General features: G+C 40.7%; 1 protein-coding gene across 1 annotated transcript in view; it reads left to right on the forward strand.

Moving 5' to 3' along the window:
• MAP1B (microtubule associated protein 1B) overlaps nucleotides 1-4618 on the forward strand; it is a 93454-nt gene extending 88836 nt beyond the window's left edge. The window contains exons 6-7 of the mRNA XM_063088219.1: nucleotides 2892-3130; nucleotides 4338-4618. Of these exons, the coding sequence (XP_062944289.1) occupies nucleotides 2892-3130; nucleotides 4338-4493 (395 nt within the window). The 3' untranslated portion in view covers nucleotides 4494-4618. The remainder of the gene's footprint in view (nucleotides 1-2891; nucleotides 3131-4337) is intronic.
• Nucleotides 4619-15375: the final 10757 nt, after the last annotated feature.

Genomic DNA, 15375 nt, shown 5'->3' on the forward strand with positions numbered 1-15375 from the left:
GCATCAGCAATTCTGCTTTTATCTGGAGCTTCTCGTATTTCCAGTTGACTTCCTAAACTGGGAAGATGAGAGAGCACAAATAGATGCTTTACCTCCCCTTTTCTATTCTCTTCTGCCCAAAGGTATATATCTCAGTGCAGTGTGGTCCTTAGGCTTGAGTCTTATAGCTCAGCATGTGGCCCAAAGCAGCTGTGATTCACCTGACAGGATTCCTGGATTTGCACCATTCTGGACCACAGTAACTGCAGCCCTTTTCTAAATTTTCAGAGTCAAGCATATGTGTTTCAAGCTCTGGGAGACTGGCTTCAACCATGCTGGCCCCAGAATCAAGTTAAGATGACACAGGCCAGAAGTACACAAAAGCCTAGGGAGAGCCAGAGGTTCCATGGCAAGTCTGGAATAACCAGTCTAGGCCCAATATATAGAGTCCTTTAAAAAAAAGAATAGTTATCAAATTTTAAAATTGAAAATTATAAAATTTTTATTAAAAAAAATCATCAGGTTGGAGATAACATCCCCATTAAAGGCAGCACACTATTTTCTTGTCAGCCAATGAATACCATAATTATGCACCCAGTACATACTGAGAGAAAAACACTGAAGTCTCTTTTGTTATCCTCCTCTTACCCCACGGCGGCAAAGACAGAGACTCAGAATGCTATTTCAGACTGAAATTCCCACTCAGCGGAAGCAGACTTCTGATCATTCCTGTTTTGGTCCCAATTTCCAGATTTATTAGGTTCTCAGCAATGATCTGGGTTTTTGATGAAACTGTGGCAGTATAGCTTTATTCTGTTGCTTCATATCAATCACAGGGATTTGCATTAATACACTTATTTGCTTTACGTAATTATTCAGGGATTTTAGATCACAGTTCACAAAGTAATATAAATTGATGCAGACATATAAAGCAAAAAATAATTTAAATAAAATTTTTCTTTGATTTATTAGGAAAATATAGCTCTCAAATTGAGTGCATTTTAGTATATATTAGTTATAGCTGCAAATGTTTACGTTAAATAATACCCAGCATCAATTTTAGGACTCAGTTTTCATCAGATTTGGTCTTCTTATGTGCACATAGAAAACAAACTGAATTTGTTCATGCCTAGAGTGATTGGAGAAAACACCAGATAATTAACTCCGTGGTCTGAAAGAGTTGACAAATGACTTGCACTTTAAGAGAAAACATGAAATCCATTCAAACAGATAAAAATCAACTGAATTTTTCAAAACATATAGACCCTAGCCCACACAATTGATTCTTAAAAAAAATTTTTTGGACAGATTATCTATAGGCAAAGTAATAAAAGAAGATGAGTTAACTTTAATTTACTTTGTAAATGCTTTTAGATTTCTAAAAAGGCAAAATTGCACTATTATTATTAAAACAGTCTGGGTTGACTTTTGACAGTGCCCTCAGTTAGTGTTTCTATGAGCAGTATTCATTTGGTGTTAATGGTAGTGATTTAGAGTACAAGGGGAATTTGTAGACATATTTAATTTTTAGAAGAACCGTAACTCACAGACTTCTACTACAAGTCAGAATTCTTTAGGAGACCCCCCACATAGATATTTTGAGGGCTTTCAGCTCAGATTCATTCAAATTTATTTTGGCCTGTTAGTCTATTTGTAAAACAAGTCAGTTTATTCAAATATCAGTTTGGTGGATTCACACCACTCCCCTACCCCCGTAAAAAAACAAAACCTGGACAACTGATGGAATTCACTGGTGGTTTTAACTCTAGGATGACAGTCTTTAAACATCCCATGCAGAAAGGAAAGAGGATTAAGCATAGAGATAGAATCGAGCTGGTGTTTTAAATGGCTTTGTAGCGGTGGTCAAACCAGCTGCACAATAGAATCAACTAGGATGCTTTAAAAAGATGGTGGTGCCCAGGCCCCACCCCTAGTGCAATTAGGTCGGACCCGAGGGTGAAGCCTGGGCATCAGTATTAAGTATCGGAGGTGATTCCAATTACATGGTCAGGATGAAGAACCACTGCCTTAGAATGCTAGTTCTGTTACTGTTTCCAAAACTTTCAACCTTCTAACTGGAACAAGTTAGGAAGCCAGCTCATCAAATAAGGTGCAAGGAAAGTTTGGGGTTAATTTGAATCTTTGCTTTTCCCAGGCCTTTCTGATTTAGACTGTGAATTTTGGCTGCAGGATGTCCCTTTCCCCAGTGTAGCATGTCTTGATTAGTTAGAGAAAGCCTACTCTTTCTGAACCTTCCTTTGCCAAAGTTTGGTGTCCAGCCTTGTCTAGGGAGAGATATCTCTTTTCAGAGTTCTGGGCTAAGGAGAGAATATAGTGTTTTATCAGTTTATGAATGAGGTTGAGGTGCTGAGGGTCTTGGAGGTCATATGGGGTTAAGATCTGAAACATTCACTAGGTCAAATGTTAGGGTATCATATTCAGCTGTGGGCAAAACTGCTATCAAATGAGACCCTAAAGTGGATTACTAAGATGAGTTAATTATGGCTGGCCAAACGCAGATGCTTCCTTTTGACTTTTAAAATCTGTCTCTTAGATCACCTTTCAAATTAAGATGCACCTTAGTAGGTCCTCTAGGAAGGGTATTGCTCTCTCATTCGATCTTCTGGAGAGACCTTGAAACTCTTCCTACTTCCTAATGAGTTGTTCACAAATGGAAACCCTCCTATTTCCCTCCTGTTTCATCTCTCCTACTGACATGGTAAACAACTGTTATATTTTCTCAAATTGCTAGTGTTAAATGCCTGCTACAAGTTACCAGGGAGGTGGAAATGCTGTCCCCTCTTTGTGTGTCCTGGAGGACCTGCTTGTGGGTGAGGAAGGAAGGTGTACTGGATGTGTGGGTCTCTTCACAGTGCTGTGACCCTTGCTTTGTCTTTGTTTATTTACTAAAGGACAAGGAACCACCAAGACAGCCAAGGCCTCAGGTGTGCCTCCAGGCCTCCCTGTGTATTTGGACCTGTGCTATATTCCCAATCACAGCAATAGTAAGAATGTTGATGTTGAATTTTTCAAGAGAGTGAGGTCGTCCTACTACGTGGTGAGTGGGAATGACCCTGCTGCTGAGGAGCCCAGCCGGGCTGTCCTGGATGCCTTGTTGGAAGGGAAGGCTCAGTGGGGCAGCAACATGCAGGTAAGAGCTCCAGAACAGTGTCTGCACTGCAGATTGAGCTGAGGCCAGAGGCAGAGGTGTAAGTTTAAAGAGGCACCTTTATGATTATGGATCCATTGTGCCTTATGAGTCCGTCACACATGAAATATCCTGAGGATATAGTCGCTTTAACACATGGAAGATAGTCTGAAATAGTATTCTTAGCAGCAACAACAAACATGGCCTTGGAGAAAGCCACCTTGCCTAAGGCATAATTCATTTATTTGCAAAATGGGCCCAAGATTAATTGCCCTTCCCACCAGTACACCAAGAATGTGTGTGAATCAAAGTGGTCATATTTCCATGTGAGAGCTGCTGAAGAATTGTCTTCACTCCTTTGTGTTTTACAAGTAGACCAAATCTAGAAATATGGCCACTTAGAAAATCAGCTGTCCATGTGAAATCCCACAGTAGGAGCATTGCTGTAAATGGTCCCCAGCAGGACATTCCCAACTCCCAAACTTTATGTCTGGCCATGAATGACCCTTATTAATTCAGCTGTGATCTTTGCTTATTTAAGTTTTAGTTGTGGTTCTGTACAGAATCACTTAGTAAACTGTTTGCATAATATTAAATAGAAATTACTTGTTATTTAATCATATGAAATCTAATGAGAAGCATCCATTGGCTTCTTAATGAATACTAGATGGAATTTTTATTATTCAAGCATTACCTACCCACTCCACTCCATCCACAACCACACACACAAATTAAAGATACAAATCTTTGTTCTCAGGACAGTGGTACAGACGATGAGTGGGTTCTGAGGGCTTTGAGATGCAATAATAACTAAAACTTCTTGAATTAAATATGTAATATCTTTTATGTAAAACTTACCAGTTGTGTTAAAGGAAATACAGGAAATTACATCTTAAGTAAAGCAATTCTCTTAACACTGGAGAGTTGAAAAGCTGACAGTGAAGGTAGTTGAACTAATTGACAAGTCATTAATTGCTTTTGGTTCCAGCCTTCAACTCTCCCCAGGAAAAAGTAGGGTTTTTTTTTTGGTTTTTTTGGCAGCTTTATTCTGGTTCTTAGAAAATATAAGTTGAGAAATCTTTTGTATTTCTTGAGGAAAAGAGAAAATTTTCCTTTAGTTCCCCTTCTTCTAACCAATATTAGAAGTTGTTCTCTTTTCCACCTGGTTTCTGTCTCTGCCCTTTAACAGCTATTTTCTCAACTCCTGCAGGTGACTCTGATCCCAACTCATGACTCAGAAGTGATGAGGGAATGGTACCAAGAGACCCATGAGAAACAGCAAGACCTCAACATCATGGTTTTGGCAAGCAGCAGCACAGTGGTTATGCAAGATGAATCCTTCCCTGCATGCAAGATTGAGCTGTAAAAACCAAGGCCAGCCACGCCACAGGATTTGAACTTTGTTTCCAGAAATTCTTCAATTTGAAACCACCTTTTCTAAAAAGCCAATTCGTCTAATTAAGTTGCTGAACAATGACCTGCCAAATGCTATACTGTGTCATGGTGATGCAAGTCACTAATTTTTCTCAGTTTTTGCTGATTGCTAAGGGAAGTAACAGTATTCCCACATAGGGTTCAAGTTACTGCAAAATTACCTACCCCAGTTCATCTCTGCTGAACATTTGGAAACCATGCACTGGCGAACCCAACTGACTTCTGCTAGGTAGAGGCATTTGTCTTAGAGAGAGAAAGAGAGAGTGAGAGAGATAGAGAGCGAGCAAGCGAGCGAGAGCAAGCACATAAAGAGAATGCAGGAGAGAGAGAGAGACAGAAAGAATGAGAAAGAAAAAGAATGCAAGAGAAGGCAATGTAATGGTAAAGAGTTCTGATGAGAGACCCAGAGAGAAAAAGAGAGAGTAGGGTGGGGTAAGGAGGAAAAAAATAACCAATAATTAGGTCTGCATTTTCTCAGGCAGTAGGTATTCTGTAGTCTGCATAGGCAAAGTTTTCCATTTTGTCAGTCTGAGTCATCAAAAAGGGTCTTAATTTGGCTGGAAGAAAACAAAAAGGACAAAACTTGTTATGAGGGCATGTAAGATTTTCACACCTTAATTAAGCTCCTTCAGTTTGAAGGCTGCAAACTGACATAATGTAGTACGTGTGGACTGGATATTCAAGTGGTTTGATCCCCCTTCAGAACTCTGACTCTTTAAACACAAGTAGATTGATCTAAGGCATGCTCCCAGCATTTGTCCACCCACTTCATCCACTTTTAGTCAATTAACCTGCATGTGGTAACACCCAAGTCCACCCCAATTAACTGAAGCAAATACCAAAGCAGTTGGGAGTACATACGGTAGACAATTTGCCTTAGGAAGTGACTTGAATGTACAAAGATACTTGATGCACTTATTTTTTAATGTGAGACAGCAAGTTTATAAAACATCCGTGTAGGATTATAGATATACTCCAGTTAAAGGACCACGTGTGTGCGCATGTGGGGGTACTAGAAGCTGACCTGATTGGTCCAACAGTTTGCTGAGTCATGCGTGTTGAATACCACTTCGGTGCACCTGTGGCCCCTCAGCCAAACCAGTTGAGCCTTTCAGAGCTTCTTTACTACTGCAGGTTCAAGATTGAAATGGCTTCTATGATCAGAACTGGGAAAACAGTGAGTCTTATGGTAGAAGAGGTTTTCAGCAAGTGTACAGTATTTACCTTCCTTTGTCTTACATTGGCTTTTTAAATTTTCCATTAATTTCAACATAATTATGGGAACAAGTGTACAGAAGAATTCTTTTTTTTTTTTTTTAGATATGTGAGAACTTTTCATAGATGAACTTTTTAACAAATGTTTTCATTTACAGGAAAATGCAAAGGAACTTTTCAAGTGATAGTCTTTTTTTTTTAAGTGTTTCATAAGACAAAAATTGAATAATGTTTTTTGAAGTTCTGGCAAGATTGAAGTCTGATATTGCAGTAATAATATTTATTAAAAACCCATAACTACCAGGAATGATGATACCTCCCACCTTTGATTCCCATAACATAAAAATCTGAGTATGTGCTATTTGAGAGTGGGGGAGAATGGCGTGGTAGGCTACTTTTCAGGGCTTTTGAAAGTACATACTTCTTTCAAGATCTTCAACCATGAGGTAAAAGAGCTAAGTTCAAAGAACACTAACACAAATTTGCTTTGGGATTTTCTTTTCTGGGAAATAAAACAACAAAAAAGTTAGTAGTACATTGAAAACAAGTGAATTCCCAACTCCTGTGGTTCATCAGGTAGAATTAAGAGATATTTTCCATCATTGTCATTATTGAACTATGAACCTAGGTAGTCAGATCACGATTAAAACTGTTGTCAAGTTTCAAGCTGCAGATCAATGCACCCAGTGTTCAGATGTGGCAAACTTCTCAGTGACACCTGTGCTGTGCTCTGTCACGTTAAGTTGCCTGCAGACTCTGAAGTCTACGGAGTAGTACACAATGACCTCATTTTATTTTCTATGTTAGTTATTTATTTCAAAAGTAACATTTTAGTTTATTTTTGTCTGATAAAGTGTATGTTTTGCACTGCTAACTATTAGGGTTTAAACAATTCTTCAGGGTCCTTTCACTGAGGACCTATTGCAGTCTACTTAATGCTGTGAATTACATTTTTCAAATGTTTAATTTTTTTAAGAAAATTAATATTCTATTTTTGTTAGGCTTCTCTAGAAATGCAGCTTTTATTTATTACCCATTTCTTTCAAGTCCTTAAAAATAACACATTAAGGGTACAAAAACACATAATGGAAAAGTCATTGTGACGAAAATGGATTTCACTGCGTATAAAAACTCATCTACTTCATACTTATTTTATGAGACAACCTAAGATACTCAACATAACTATTTAATGGTTAGCTGTTGAGTAGGTCCACATAACGCATGGGAAGTGAAACAGATTTCTAGCTTCTTGCCAAATCCAGACCTCTGGTTGATTTTTCTTTGATAGAAGATGGAGTTATTTTCCAATATCCCGAATTAATTTTATTTAACAGGTATATTATTTTGTTTTTAAAAAATGCAAACACTTAGGAGAATTATAGCCAGTCTTCATTGATAACCACTCTACCCTACTCCCTTTTTTCTTTTCCTTTTTTTTTTTTTTTTCTGCTATGGGATTTAATGGGAAAAATATATAAAAACTGTCACTGGTCAGCTGGCTCTTTTTCCTATGAACTCTATCAGTACCTTTCTCCATCCATTATTCTCAATGTTGACCACAGAGCCTGAGTATACCAGGAAAACCAATATTTGCATTACAGGTTGCTCCTGTCCTTCCAGACACCTTTCCTACCTGTGTGACTAACCTAATTTTGCTAGTTCCGTAAATACACAATTAGTTTAGTACCAGCCATCACAATGTACCATGTACATTCATGGTGAGAGCTAAAGATCGACGTAGACTTCTAAGAGCTTTGTTCATACTGTTACTTAATCCAATTGTATAGATTGAATACTTGAGTGGAAGGAATTTATACTCTGTTTAAGTGATTGGATTCTATTGAGGTAGCACTCATGATCATGACCTTTTTGGTAGTATTCTTAAAATTCTACAGAGACTAAATGTTAGAGATGATCCTCCATTTTCAATTTTAATCAATTTTATCCCCTTTCTCAAAACCCCAACCCTCGTGCATGCTTTCTCAGTCTTGTGGTGGGACTGAATACAATGACTGACTCCCCAGCCCCCAACACCATTTTCCATGGAGTTAAAAAGAATTTTTTTTTTTCTTAAAGTTACATATCATAGTGAATGGTTTCCCCAGTGTATATAAATGTTTTAAGTGTCTCCAATAGCTTATGCAGTTTAGCAGCTTTCCAATACTCATTTAATAAGATTTAATCATTTGCTAATGGAAATTTTACCACCTTTCATTTTCCCTCTGTTACCAAATTTCAGCTCTCAGGAGCTGCTCTACAATTCTGAAATTGCTTTTCTTGCCTCTCTTTAGTCACCTGTCACAGGAGGTTCCTGCTCCGTAATGATGTTGTGAGTTAGGATAACAACGTTTTTTTGTGCTTCAGGTTTAGAAAAAAAGATCCTGTTTCCATTTGAAAGGAACTGTAGGCTTTTATCTTTTAACCTACTGAACAACACACCAAAAGCAGCCTAGGGATGAGCATTTATTTGAAAGCAATTAGGTTATTCACCTGGTATTAAAACTATTTACTATTTTAAAAAATCTGTGACTTTATGAAGTCAATTTAAAAGGTAGCATTAAAAACTGAAAAGGAAGGGAAAAAATAAACAGCTTCTCTGCACTTGTTTGGAGCTCCCCAAAACAGGAGCCATCGAGAAGAGGCATCAAGACCAGGCTGCCCTTTCGAGAGCACTCTGCAGCAGTTCTGAGTCACGTTTTCCACGCTGCATGCAGCCTTCTCTTTCCAGCCCTGGAAAGAAGTGGTCTTGAGCTCGGCTGAGAAGCACTTCACACTCCTCTCTCTCGTTCTGAATGGTGTTTGTGTCAGTCTGCAGCTGTGTATGGTATATGTCCTATAATCCTGCATCACTTCTATCCTATCCAGTCATATCTAATGTAGAAAATTAGTTTCCAGTGAAAGTAATATGTAGTGCTTTTATGATATTTGTGTGCAATATCCCCTCTTCCACTGAGGATATTTGATGTAAAGGAAAAAAAAAAAAAAAAACTTCAGTTCCACAATAAAATACAAAAGTGGCAAAAGTTCATGTGTGTGTTGTGTGGTCTTTCGCTTTGTGTTCCCAACTTGGGCTCATCAGAAGTTGGGCTTTGCCACCTACACAGAACACTGGGAAGCCAAGGTGGTCATGACAGGGGTAAGTAACTGTGGTCTTTTCAGGGTGAATCGCAGGTTTTGACAGACAGCTGAGAGGGTCCTTCTACTAACTGTTGCACCTGCTATCTCTTTATCTTTATAGCCAAGCCCTAGAGGATGTTAGAGTCTAAGGACAGAAACTGGGAGGTGAGCGGGAGGAACAATTAAAATTATTGCTTAAAAAGGAAAAGCAGGCCATTGTAGTTGAAGGGAGATATTGGAAGGGTTTCCTGCACAAACCACAAATAAGTCAAAACCCAGATTTTAATCCTAGCTCTGCCACACCCAGCTGGGTGACCTCAGTCACTTAACCTGTCTAGAGTTCCTTTTCTCATCTGTAAAATGAGAGGGTTTGACAAGATGGTCAAATTCGATGGTTCCTTCCTTTATTTATTTAATTTTATTTTGTCGATATACATTGTGGCTGATTATTGTTGCCCATCACCAAATCCTCCCTCCCCCCTCCCCCCCATGTTCCTTCCTTTATAAAGGCTGTGTGCTTTATAAAGCTGTCATACTCAACAACTGTGCGCAATGCCTTATCTCCCTCTGAGTTTCTTGCTCATTATTACAGAATAAGCTCTAACTAACATAATATGCTGTGGATTTGACTCATCCAGGCACTAAAAGTTGTTTAGGATAAGTGATTAGACAGAAAAAGAATACCTAAAAGAGAAGGAATTCCTGTCATTTAAATGATTATAGGTGGGTTATAGGAAAAGCAACACGAAGTGATGTCTAAGCTGAGCCTGAGATAGCGCGCGCTCGTGTGTGCACAAATTCAGGCAGTGGCAAGAGCACACATGAAGGCTCAGCTGAAAGCAGGATCAGCATATGTTGAGGAGCACAAAGGGGAAGCCCTGGCATGTCAACACCTGCCCCCACCAGTGGCCACAGAAGACATGCCACAGAGTGCTCAGTAGAGAACTCCAGTACCTGGCTCTGTCTTCAGAGATGGCCCTTTGGCCTCAGAAGGCTAATGCAGCCTGTCCTTAGTCAATTATGATGTTTCTTTGTCTGCCACATACTATCTTTTGATCTTACATTGTGCCTCCAAACCACAGGGCTGCACTGACCTGTCCTATCAGAAATCGCCATTTGCTAAGAGGGATTCTAAAATCCCTCCAGAAATTAAAGAGTTAAGCATGTGAGAACACAGGGTGGGAAGTTACATCAGACTGAAATTGAATAGTTAAATAGTTTTCTATTCCACTGCTAAATTGTCCAGTTCCAGAGTCTTCCTTCTGTCTGAACCAAGGGTGAACAACCATCCTGGTTTGACCAGGACTGCCCTGATGTCAGCACTGAAAGTCCTGTGTCCCAAGAAACCCCTCAGTCCTGGAGAACCCCGGAGGGTTGGTCATCCTACCTGAAACCCTGCCTTGCTGTTTACATCCCATTCCCTCCCCACCTAGGCACAGCGGATGAGAAAGAGTTAATCCCTTTCCAACTAGTCCTTTTCTATACATTGGAGGCAGCTTTTCATTATTTTTATTTTTTTGCAGTCTTCCAAACAAATCAACAAAGATCTATTGAAGTCCTGTGACCATATTTTCTCCCTCTTTCTAACTGTATTGCTCATTCTGGATGTTTTTCTATGTCCCTATAATGATCTTTTAACACACTCCTGACTCATGAACTCTTGGTTTCTTGCATAATCCCAGGTCACCATTTCCTCTTTGATCTGATATTGTATGTCTTGGAAATTCACTGGAGCCATATATGCAGTTTTGGTCACACTGGTTTCCTTCAGTATGAGCAGTTCTACTGGCTAATTCTCTGGGGGTTACTGGCAGTTTTCACAGATGATGGAGCAGTGCTCATGAGGCTTGACTCATAAGATCTCTCTATATACCAAGAGACCCAACTCTATTTCATGGTTCTGCTCAAACCAGAAATCCATGCTACTCTACTGCAGTCTCAGGAACTTACATGCCATTTGTAAATGGCATGTGATGATTTCTACAGTTTTATCTGCAGTCTGTCCCTCTTCTCTGATCTCCAAACTCATATATCCATTCCAATCTGATGTCCAATAGGGGCCCTTAAAATACCCCAAATCGAATTCAACCTTCCCCCCAACAAAACCCTGATCTCCCTCCCCAAACTGTTTTCCCTCTAGGCTTTTCTACCTCAGTAAATGGCAAATACAAAATTCCAGTTGTTCAGGTCAAAAATCTTGGCCCATCAGCACATCTGCTGACTAGCAAATCCTGCTGGCTTGACCTTCAAAATACCTCCAGTCTGACCCCGTCTCACACTCCATCACTACCCTTGTGCAAGTCAGTCATGTCGCTCCTGGATTACTGCAGTGCCCTCCTAACTGATCTTCCTGTTTCCTTTCTTTGTCCTCCTAGTTTATTCTCCATGTAGCAGCTCCACTAGAATAATCCTCTAAAAATGTTGTCATCTTGCAACCCATGCTCGAAACCTTCAAATAGGTTCTCATCTCAGAGTAAAAGCCAGAGTCCTTACCAGAGATCTAGGAGGCCTCACAAATCCATCCCTTCCTAGACCCCTCTCTCTCTGACCTCATTTCCCACTTCTCAGCCCTTATACATTCTACTCCAGTTGCACTGGTTTCCTTGCTGTTCCTCAGACACTGCTGCTTTCATCTCAGGGCCTTGGTGCTATTTGTCTGACATGCTTTTTCCCCAGGTGACTCTGTGGTTCTCAACCTCACCTGTGTGGGTCTTTGTTCAAATGTCATTTTTTCAGGAAGGCCCTCCCTAGCCACCCTTTTAAAGTTGCAATCTTTACCACTTAACTAGCACTCTTTTCCTCTTCGTCTCTGTATCACTTATTGCCAAATAACATATCATACAGTGTATTTATTAATCTGTCTCTTTCCATAGGATGTAAATTCCACTACAGGAGAGATAACTGTCTATTTTATTCCTTGCTGTATCCTCTGTGACTATTTTAACAGGTCTGGACACATAGTAGGTGTTCAATAAATACTCTTGATGAATGAATGAATGGATGAATGAACATATTTAGTCTTAGGTTTGCACAATGGTTATATGGTGTAGTAGTTGGAAAGTGGGTTTGGAATCAGATAAACTTGGGTTTAAACACTGTCCTCATCACTTTCTAATTGTATGGCCCTGAGAAAGTCACAAAAGTGTGTTTTCTCTTCTGCAAAATGGAGAATAAGCCCTGCCCTGCAGGATTGCTATAAAGATTGGAAAGGATGTATTTCATTAGGTGGAATAATGGGCATTTGACAAGTTTTACTGACTTGATTTTTGTAATCAAGGTGGGTGCGTGACTGCTGGTGAGCCAAGGCCTGGGAAACACCCCCCCCCCCAACTCTCACTGGAGGAAGCTTGTAATGGACATCCTTGGTCTCTTTCACATGCTGTGGTAGGCATATTAACTTTGGAGGGTGTTTTAAGGATTGAAATTTTGAACTCTGCAGAGATGAAGCATCATGGGAACTAAAAAAAAAAAAAAACAAACAAAAAAACCCACCACACAATTCTCCTATCCCTGAGTACATCAGAGGATATAACGTCTCTTTTATAAATCCTTTATAAATTTTTCCCATAGTTCTTGACTCAGCATTTAAAGCCTATCATGGAATTCATTTTCAGATGATTTTTGCAGGAATAAACTCCTTGTTTTCTGAACTTGTCCAGCTCAGATCTGGAATGTCTAATATTCAAACATAATAAACACACAGCCTAGTAACTCTTTTATTTTAAACAAAGATCCCAGCGGTTACTGCCACAATCTCAGGGGCATTGCTGTCACCTTTTGTTTGAACTTCCTCGTTACCATACAGGTAATAACATCTTCATGGCAGTACTCAATGTCAGCCAAAGGCCAAATCAGTGGGGGAAAGAAAAGGTTATTTTCAAGCTAAGAAGTTGTTATTCAGAATAAAAGGCAATTTTCCTGACATAATTATGTTGAAAAGCATCCTTTTCCCCCATTTTCTAAAGCAAGATTTAAAAAATTTATCAGAGTTTTGTTTTGAAAAATCATGAAAATATAATCACACCACATTTTCTGCTTTTGTGATTCACTAGAGCCACAGCTCCCTGAGCCCATTTTGCACTGCATCGTGTTCTCCCCCACGCCCAGTGCATTTGGCAGGTACCAGCGGAGTTACCTTCTGCTGACTCACATGAGGCCACATTACAACTTCATTTTGGAACTCAAGACTCCTGTCCAGTTATGCCCAGACAGGACAGTAAAATTAATCATTTACCTTTTTCCCTAATGGAGCTTGTTTAGAAAGAATGGCCCACCCTATACCACTGCCTATCGTATATTCATATTCAGAGTTAGACACAACTGATACTAATTACTCTTCTAGCCTGAAAAATATCATTGGAAATGAGCTATTTGCCACAAATTCCATTCTTGAGTCTCATTTATATCACTGCAAATGCGTGCCCTGCATATACCCTTGGCCAGGGTTTCTAACCTTGGCACTACTGACATTTGGGCCAGATATTTCTCTGTTGTGAAGGCTGTCCTTGCACTGTAAGATGTTTAGCAGCATCCCTGGCCTATTAACTAGATGCCAACAGCAGCCCCTCAGTTGTGACATCAAAAATACCTCCAGACATTGCCGGATGTTCCCTGGTAGCAAAATCACCCCCAGTTGAGAACCAGTCCTGGGCTTGCTCCTGAGGTCACCTGCAGACAGTCCCCAGCAGTGGATGGACGGCTTCCTGGTCCCTGCCCAGGGGTGTTTCCTGGTCATGGGAGTGTGCTGGCACTGCACCAGGAGCAGGCTAGGAGTGCTCCCAGCCCCCGAGGGGATGGAGGTAATGGAGAAACGCACCAGCTTCCTGCCCTTGGTGGGAACTGCTGAGGTGTGCTCTCCAGTTCCTCAGAGGGTCTGCTGTAGCAGTGAGCCTGTCCACTGTTCACTCAATTACGCATTCTTTACTGGCTTTCCTTCCTTGCCTGCCTCGATCTCTCCTCCCCTCACCTGCCTTCTTAGGATCACCTCTGACTAAAGCACTCACACTCAAATTCCTAACTCCTGTCTTGCCATTGGGAATGTGCTGATGAGAGGGCAGGGCACCGTGTCACTAGGTTTGGTAGTAGACCAGGGGCCACTCTTGGCTTACTGATGTTGGCAATGGGGATGATGAACCTTGAAATTCTCCCCCCACCCCCCCACCAAGCAAGAGGCCAGGTGGTGTTGCTTCGTCTATCCTTTCCTTTTGCAGATGTAGGATCTCCATCTGCCGGCTCTCCCTGCCCAATCCTACTTCCTTCTCCTTTTATCTTTCACAGGCAACACCTCCTCCAAACTGCTTTCACTCCTACCTCTGACTCAGCAGCTGCTTCCTGGAGGACCTAAGTGACACAATGAGTCTCTAAGCATTCTTTCATACCCAGCTTCAAGTTCTTTGTTCCACCACAGCAGTTATTTTTCCTCTCTTTTGCGGTGGTTAAATTAAGAGCATTTCTGGGCCGACCCTGTGGCTCACTCGGGAGAGTGCAGCGCTGGGAGCACAACAGCGCTGGGAGCCCCAAGGCCGCAGGTTCGGATCATATATAGGGATGGCCGGTGCGCTCACTGGCTGAGTGCGGTGCGGATGACACCACACCAAGGGCTGCGATCCCCTTACGGGTCACAAAAAAAAAAAAAAAAAGCATTTCTCAAAGCTTATCATATAGCTTCAGCAAAAAGAAAAAACTGAATGCTGAATTTTATTTCCAGGGAAAACATCCAAAGTAAAACAAAGATCACAAAGAATGTCAAAGCTAGCTGTTGGAATCATTCAGAGTGAAAAAGCGACTTTAATCAACTTATCTTCAAGGCCTTTGACTACTTGTAAAATCTACAAGTACCTTCTCACACACATATCTGATATCCTTGGCCCACGAGAAGGAAGAGAAACAAAATGCAAGGTTTGGTGCTCAGGCACCAGAGCCCCGAAGGAGGAGAGTGAGATACTTACACCGCACCACTGTTTTTTCTTCTTTCCACCACCCTACCTTCTATTCCTTTTTTGGCCAAGATGAGTATGGGGTGTGGGCCAAAACAGGTTTAGTTTGAATTGTTCATTTTAATTCAATTTAAAATACTTTCTCACAAACACACCTATTCTGCACAAGACTCCATGGAGAAGAGGGTTATCTCTACCCCAGGGCAGCTTGAGACACAAGTGACTAATTAAAGCCCAAAGCAGACAATGATTTCCCTTCATTATAGCTTTTCCCACCTCTGGACCTGAAGTGCTTTTCCTGTGAGCTCCCAAACCATTTTATCTGTGTCGCTGATGACACCTTTCGGCTGTGTGTTGGCAGGTGCGGATACGCCAGCCTCTTCTCTCTCACTAAAATCTATTTGAGGGCAGGAGCTATAGTTTACTCATCTTTGTAGACTCCATAGCACTTAGTATGGTGCCTTGCATGGTGTATGCCAAATAAATGCCTGTGAGCACGCAAAAGCCGTGCTGGAGCACAGTCTGTGCTGCAGACACTGAGCTTCT

Source organism: Cynocephalus volans, chromosome 2 (genome assembly GCF_027409185.1).
Source record: "Cynocephalus volans isolate mCynVol1 chromosome 2, mCynVol1.pri, whole genome shotgun sequence".
Lineage (NCBI taxonomy): Eukaryota > Metazoa > Chordata > Mammalia > Dermoptera > Cynocephalidae > Cynocephalus > Cynocephalus volans.